The 8,668-nt window shown below is 34.9% G+C and overlaps 1 protein-coding gene across 1 annotated transcript; it reads right to left on the reverse strand.

Moving 5' to 3' along the window:
• Nucleotides 1–1,971: 1,971 nt before the first annotated feature.
• Scgbeta (sarcoglycan beta) lies at nt 1,972–6,251 on the reverse strand. Its single transcript, XM_069823693.1, has 2 exons — nt 5,807–6,251; nt 1,972–4,952 (listed from the first exon to the last, which is right to left on the reverse strand). Exons 1-2 carry the CDS (start codon nt 5,947–5,949, stop codon nt 4,076–4,078), a joined length of 1,020 nt encoding a protein of 339 aa, XP_069679794.1. The 5' UTR covers nt 5,950–6,251; the 3' UTR covers nt 1,972–4,075.
• Between the last annotated feature and the right edge of the window lie 2,417 nt (nt 6,252–8,668).

The raw sequence follows: 8,668 nt of genomic DNA on the forward strand, positions 1-8,668 counted from the left end.
ACTTCCAGGCACAGGATATTATATCCCAAAATATAACGAGAAATATTATATATCATGTTCATCTCCCTCTAGTCTTGAAACAGAACTACTGGCCATAGAGGCAGCTCTTTTATATGTCTCTTCTTTATCTGATATACTTGTATGCATTTTCAGTGACTCGATGGGAGCTATTCTAAATATCATGAACTATACTCCAACTTCCTATGCACAAATTACAATCTCTTTACAAAAAATATTAAACAAACTAAATCTTCAAAAAGAAATAGTATTCCAATGGATACCTAGTCAATGCGGCATTACTGGAAATGAGACTGAAGATAATATTGCTAAACAGGCAACATCTTTGGGGCCCAAACCTATGCAAATAACTTCTTTAACCAGTGCATGTTCTGCAGTTAATTCTCATCTAACAACTTTATGGGTCGAATTATGGCTTTCTTCTGATAAAGACAAAGTACTTCAAAACATTCAAAAGAAACCTAATGATTTACAAATGTTCCGCAACATTCCCAGACAGACACATACAGACTTTCTTAGCAAGAGCCAGGACAGACCATATTATCACTCAGAAGTATCTTCATCGCTTTAATCTTGTTGACTCTAGTAGTTGTTCCTGGTGCAACAATAACGAAGAAGATTTGGAACATATCCTCTTAAACTGCCCTGTCACAAACATCCATAGAACTAATCTGAAATCTGCAATCCCTGTAACCTTGGACAATTCTCTCCAATACTGAATACACCTCATCTTTGGAATGTGGCTGCTGAAATATACAACCAGCATCGTGCTTTTTACCCATCATTTGTAAGAAGAGGAAATTCGTAGTGAAACATGGTGGAACACGTGTTGTCAGCAAGGATATACTATGAAGATAGAAAACAAATCTTATATGTGTATAATCCAATGTATTCTTTTTTTTTTTTTTTTTTCCAACCAAAATTAAGCAAATCCCTTTTACACATTGCCTTGGGAAAAACCTTTGTATAGATGTCAGCAACCTACCCCTACTCCTCGTGGAAATATCAAGTGGATCTGTTGTGTAGAGGTTAGTAACCTATCTTAAGCCTCTCTTGGGAAGACCAGATGGATCTGTGTGTAGAGGATAGTAACCCATCCCTTGGAATAACCAAAAGGATTAGCTTTCCACAGATGAGCAATCTACACTTGCCTCTTAACTCTCTTTTATTTTCTCTTTGAAAATCCACTGATCATTATCTCATGTCATCTCTGTTCTAGTACAATGGATGTTTACTGCATTACTTTTGTAAGAAATCTGAAGACTGGGTTCCCCCCCCCCCCTTCTTTCATACTTTGAATAGTATAAAAACCGAACCGTTGGAAGATTCTGACTTTTGTCTATGTGTCGTGTTGGCTACTGTTGTGAGAATGCAAAAGTGTGAGAAATCCACTTATTAAAGGGATTTAATCTGCGGTTTAAATGCAATAAATATTATTACGAGAAAAAACAATGGTTTCGTAATGTTTATTTTTGACCAAAAATGACTAAGTCCACCTCTGTCAATCAAAACTGAACAAGTCCTCCAGATTTTTTACAGTAGTTCGAGGGCATTTTATGTAAAACAGAATCTGATTTACAATATTAATTTGTAGGTGGCCCCTCAATGTTCTCACAAAATATAACATTCATAGTATTAATGTGAAGGTCGATTTAAGTTTTTCTCACTTTCTGAAAAATTAGCATTGATTGACTTCTCTGGTTTTGGACGCAAGTTTCACACATGGACCATAGATTAAAAACACACTTCACAGTATTAAATATACTATGAAAATTAGATGGTTATAACTCACAAGATAGTGATTTGAGCAGGTACGTGTTTTTAGGAGTTTATTCACTGATTTTCACAAAATGCAGTGTAAAGTTATTTGTGTTCAAGCTTTATTGTAATTATGCAGATATAGCCTAAAATTATATATCAGTACTTTGCTGCTGTTATAACCTACTGGATAATGTGAAATAATCAGTAAATTCTTCTGTAGTACGCAAGCAATTTATTCACAAACATACTGTATATTACACAACAGTAACACATCAAAACTATCAAATATTACTAATTTTATATTTGGTTACAAATTTATGTGATCTCGCACATATGTTACAATGAAAACACACATACAGTACATTATACAAAAAAAAAAAAATGCAATATTTCATGTTAGAACTCATTTACACAAATTCAAATTAGCATGTTCTTTTATTATTATTATTATTATTATTATTATTATTATTATTATTATTATTATTATTATTGTTGTTGTTGCTTTTCAAAAATTAAGTCAGCTCGGTTTCTTTTCATAGAAATAACTGTCATTTGAAGTAAATTCATTCAAGAACATGTGAACACTGCAGTTCCTTCACAACACAGTTTCTTGGATAATAGTTCCATTCCAGATAGTATGATTCAAAGAATATACAGGTATATACCTACTCGTATTTACTAATGGCGGATACTTGACTGTTCATCATTCACCCATATGAAGTCAACTGGTAGACAATTTACCAACAGTCATTGCCCAGGCTGCGCTATAGTAGGCTGGTCTACACTCTACCCATGATGAGATGATGGAGATTTGTTGGGATGCCACAGGGGACTCGGAGCATCTGGAAAAAACTGTTGCGCTACATGGTCCACAGGCTTGGCCAACACAAGTCATAAATTGGGGATACACTGGGGATCGAACCCGGATCCACAAAGTTATGAATCCAGTGCTCTAGTCACTGGGTCACCATGGCACCAGGATAGATATACAGTATGTGTTATATACAGTAAAAATGAAGTAATGACAATACATTTCTAGTCCATGATACATAGAGGGAAAACTTATTTTTGAGGCCATAAACATATACGTTTTTTTATATAGGTAACTTATCACAAGCATTCTAGACTAATGAAATTTTACAATGGGAGCACAGATGTTAGCGAACCAGCTGGATCACATAGGGAGGGGTTACTGCAACCAAGGTGATAAGATAAGAAGCTCACTAGTTGGACAGTGAGTTAAAAGGTCATTCTTCAAGAATACTGGCGATACCTATACATGCAAGCTAAATCAGAGATTTTTTAATATGATTATTGTGTATTATAAAACATGACCTCTATATTTTAAGAAAGTGATAAAAATGGATTTGAGGGAGGTGGGATAGGTTGATAGGGACCAATGGCGGGCTTATGCGAGGGCGGCAGTGAACCTCTGGGTTCCTTAAAAGCCATATTTGTAAGTAAGTGTTCATGTAAAACAACCCAAGAATTTTAGGTTTCTTAACTCTTTCTCTCTCAAATGAAGCTATACATCCTATTAATTGCTAATTACATAAATCTTTACATGTTCTTTCATAATGTCTTGCTGAACAGATAAATAACAATATGAAGGTTATATTTTATCATCATCATTAAATGCAGGGACAATTTGCTGGGGACATGAAAAAGTGAAGGAAAATTTTTAGCTAAAGGTTTTATAACATTGTAGTAATTATGTAATTTAACACTTTCTCATTTTCAACTAAATACCACTTTAGTGTGGTAGTAACGAGATAGTAAAGCTTATTTCATTCACAATTGCACACACAATTTTTTGTGTTAATTGATTATGTCAGTCAAATATCTAGACACGTTAACTAGAGTATTAATGAGATATATTACTTTTTACAGTTTTCATAGTATTATCTCCATCTTGATTTGAAGGAAATATTTTAAGTAGCATGATACTTGAATGAAAATATGAACTTTAACTGAAATTATTACTGATATTTTCGACATTTTAAAAGTTCATTGGAGAAATTATCTATTGGGCGATTAATATTCAATATTGGAAAGATTACGTAAGGATAATAAATAAATAAATAAATAAATAAAAACTGCTTTATAACTCAGTCTGCTTCAACTCAAAATTTCTGTTGTAAAACGTAAACATTTCTCAACATTTGGTGAAAATGGACGACTGGAGAACTGAATTCTTGTTTTGACTAGCAAAGTCTATAATATAAAAACATAAATAATAATAATAATAATAATAACAATACGTGATATATGCATGGCACTGTGGAATGTGTAAGGATTATATGCAAGGATTTGAATGAGGAGATAGATCCACATTATGACACCCAACGTGTTTGTTGCTCCCATGAGTGGGTACAGGGACACGGAACAGTTTGCCACCAGGCATGCAGACACATACTTTGTACTGCACTGATGTTGGATTTGCCCCATCACTATCACCAGACGCAATTGGGATACTCTTAATGTCTACTGATATTCCTTCGCGTCCACTGAGGATTACACTTCCATTAACACTTTTCAGATATATATCTTGATCTGCTGACCACACGATCTCTCGACCTTCCATGCGTGTACCTTCTGTACCGCGAAGACGAGTGTAAGTATCTGAACGAAGATAAAGGCTAGAATTCACAGGACTTGTAATTCGTCGAGTTTGTGCCATCTTTATGTCTAGTTTGTTCACACCACGAGGAAGGCCAAAATTAGGGAAGCCAGTTGAGAATACAGAATGACCAGTCAGGGGGTCGCGTACGTCAAATGACTGCACACCTGTTACAGTAGTGCTGTTGAGATCGACGTTTATCTTGGGATCAATAACCCGTCCATCATTGTCTACAAGATTGATAGCAACTGATCCATTGTCACCCGTCATTTCCACAGGGCACTCATAAAACCCTTCCAACTTCCCATCTCGTTTGTATATTCTATCTAAATCTGTATTTCCATAAAACATAACCAACTTTTTTTCTGGTACAAGTTCAAGACTTTCCATACCTTGGCCAAGACGTAGAACACCCAAAATTATAAAAGTTAATAGCAGATTTCCCAGAGCAAGAAAAAAGAGCAGCATTACCAATGTCCAAAAAGCATAAGTCTTCCTGCCTCGTAAACCAGTTTTATGAAGTGATTGCTCATGGACAGGAACATAACCAGCTCTACGACAGAACAAGCAAAATCAGCTAAACTAATGATGCTACAGAAAACTAGCACTGTGGTAGTTCCCTTCGTACTCCACTTGGATAAACTCCAGAATACGGACTGCACCCTTTCCCTCTTACTTCAAAATTCCAACCTTGTGCACACAAAATAAATTATTGGCACTGAAGAGTGCCTTTTCGTAAATATAATGATGCGCATTCGACAAACGCAGACAAATCTGCTCTTTTTAGTATTTTAAGACATAATTTGGTAGGTGCAGTCCGTGTTCTAAAATTTTCCCAAATAACCTGTGACAGGTTAGGTTTGGTTACTTTAGGCTTTTGTTATGCCTTGCATATCAACTATATCTCCACAAAAAGTCCCTTATCAATTCAACGATTTTCACTTTCAAAATCACCGGAACTACCTCTGCGCTAGTTTCACCACAAGATATTGCTATATATTTACATGCAGACATTTTTATGTTTTGTTAATAGGTCTAATTACTTTTTCATTTCTTTACAATTGGACTACCAAGAAAACGTAGATCTATTTACGTAATTGACTTCTCGTTCAGTCATATGTACTGCAACAAAAAACTGAGCGGCGACGCCAATTTCGCACCAGAATGAGTGGAAAGTTGTCGGCAGAGGTGGTATCACATGCCTTACATATACGCTTTTGGTAGGTGCATAGAAGCGAATTTTCGTAAGGTAGAGTATCTGTCACAGATTAGGTTTGATTAATTCAGGCTTTTGGCATGCCTTGCATATACGGTTCGCATTTTGGTCTCTAGGAAAGTATGGATAAATAATGTCCTTTCGTTCCTCTGGTAGCGCAATTGTAAAGAAGTATCAATTACTTCACCGACCTGAAATTGTTATTGTGGTGTCTATTAATGTTTCTTTTAATTAAAGCTTTGTCTCTCAAAGACAGCGTTGTAAATCCACTTTCAGAGGCAACATCTGACATTGGCGATGCTCTGGAATCTGGTGCTGTAGACATTTCTTTCATTTAAATAAAGAATCTATTATTTACTACGTTACAGTATTGCCTATTTAAACACGCTGTAGTGACTTTTTTCTCCTAGCCCAATGAAATTTTTTGTTACACCTGCAGAATAAAGTAAAAACTGCTGCTAGTAATTCACAGTACCAAAACAAGGTTCTTTCGCCACTAAAAGCCGACTTATAACTGATACAACACAAGCTTCGTAGTAGAATTGCGACGTTTGAAGCAAATTACAGTGCGTAATCTATCATAGGGAATACATGTAGACCTTGAAAAATTATATTTCTTAAGAAAACATAACAATATCCTACTTTTTAGAGGGATCTATTTTGTAAGAAACAACAACATCTGTGCGCTGTAGAAATCAAGGATGTTCATTATCGATTGCAATGAGTATAGCAAGACAGTCTCCGGTTCCCATTATGATATCTCATGGACGTTAAAGCCCGGTTCAGACGGTGCGTGGTTCTGTGCAAAGACGTTCTGTGCATAAAACCAAGTCCCCACACTGCCGGCTGCGCAGAATATAGGACTGGACCCAAATTGAAGCGATCGCTCGCCGCCATCTTGGGGCCGTGACGATAGCGGACGGAAAGCAATGCTGATAGAACGCAATCGTAAAACAAACTAAGATTTATTACTATACAACATAAAAACAACCAAACATGAGCCTAAGAGTAACAAGGATAAAGACAAATATAAATAGTAAAACGTAATTACCTGCATTCTTTTGATATAACATCAAATATTCAAAGATATTAATCCTGCAACTGTCAGTCAATAATCTTCGTCGTCTTTATGAATTGGGCATATTTCTATTTACATAATTCATCATATCCGTAGGATGGGCTTCCTGAAATATATTTCAATAACCGAGTGAGAGCATTAACTTAATCTTGCACATTGTGTGCATCTTGCGGTCGTGAAAATAGCGGACGAAAAGTAATGCTGATAGAACGCGACCGCAAAAGACACTAAGATTTATTACTACACTATAAAAAACAACCAAATATAAGCTAAAAGAGTAACAAGGATAAAAACAAATATAAACAATGAAACGTAATCACCTGCATTCCTGTAGTAGTCTACAACAGCAAATAATTGAAGAAACTGGAACTGTCAGTCAGTAATCGTCATCTTTGTGAACAACAAATATTAAGCTGTTATGCTAAAATTGTCAATTAAAAATTCTTGTCTTCGTGATTAGGCCTATTCATATTTACACAATTCATCAAATCTGTACCGATGGAGTTCCTGAAATATTTAATTAATCGAGTTAGGACATTAACTTAATCTTGCACATTGTGTGCATTTTGCTTAGGCCTAATAATAAATATTTCAATAAACAAGGAAATGCATCAACTGTTATTATTAAATTGAATATGTGCAAGAATATCAAAATATTGTAACTAGGCCATATCTAGATAGTATGAAAATACTTAACCAGATTTATTTTTCACTCACCTATTGATTCATAAATAAAATTGATTTAGAGAGATGTTGTCTAACTATCTTCTTGTACAAAGCAATACTGTATGATTTTGCAGTGTGATGACATCTGATTTTCACATACAGATTTATTGTCAGATACATTATTCTTAAAATGTGGTTTTCGGGTCATGTAACTGGGGGAAAAGGATTGAAGAATTGAGCTGGTCCAGAACTAATTTTTTCACTTGACTTGCCAAAGATCCTTTGAGTAAAACCAGGATCCCCTCTTACTGTATTGTACCATGTGCGTAAGGTATTGACATGTGGTAAAGAATTATTTAGATTCTGCCTGAGATATTCATATGCAGCTGATGAATAAAAGTGCATTGTTATGGCAAACTTCTTAAGTATATCAGAATATTCACCCTTCTGTTCACCAGCTGCTCTAGAAATGATATCTAACATCACATCCGAAAAATTATCCTGCATGACTGATAGTGTGTGCTCAGAGGCAAATTTTTTTTCTTTCAATTCTTTTACTGCTACTTTCAATTTGTTGATTGAACCCTCTTGTTTGTGAGTTTTCTTTCTGTATGTGGAATTTAGACATCTTAAATTTTCAATTTGTTCATTCTTTCTTTCCAGCTCTTTTTCCATTAATTTACATTTCTTTCTGGAACTAAGAGCATAGTTGTGCTCTGTTACGACCTGATCAGTAGTTATTAAAATAGTACCACTGTTACTTTCTTCATTTGTTTCATGTTTGTCTGATTCTAATGATCTCTTTAATACTCTAAGGGGTGGTTGTTCAATCTGAAATAAATTTTAGAAGTGGTAAGAATTCTGAATGTGGACATGCGGGTTCCAACACATAAAAAACATTAACTTATGAGCATTTTAATTATGATTTGCAAAATATAGACATGGATCTATGTTATAAGTAACTTTCAGTACCGTACTTCAATATAAGTTACAAATAAATGAACATTAAAAAAAAAAAAACATTATTTTAAAGGTCAAAAATCTAACTAGGCTATGGCCTTTTAAACTTATTTTGTGATTACCTTTGTGAGATGGGCTGGAAAATTAACAACTGATGGAACTGCGTCAGGTTTCAGTAATTTATTACCATTAGTCTTCCAGAAACAAGATTCTATGAAATGAACTGAACAAAGCCTGTGGTGAATTGATGGTATAAATTTATCGCGTTTAACAGCAGATAACCATTTACTGAGAAGCTCAGGCTTTTGCAATGGAAACCTAAAAAGAAAGTTTGCGCTTACTCCTATAA

Source organism: Periplaneta americana, chromosome 4 (assembly GCF_040183065.1).
Source record: "Periplaneta americana isolate PAMFEO1 chromosome 4, P.americana_PAMFEO1_priV1, whole genome shotgun sequence".
NCBI classification, from domain to species: Eukaryota; Metazoa; Arthropoda; class Insecta; order Blattodea; family Blattidae; genus Periplaneta; species Periplaneta americana.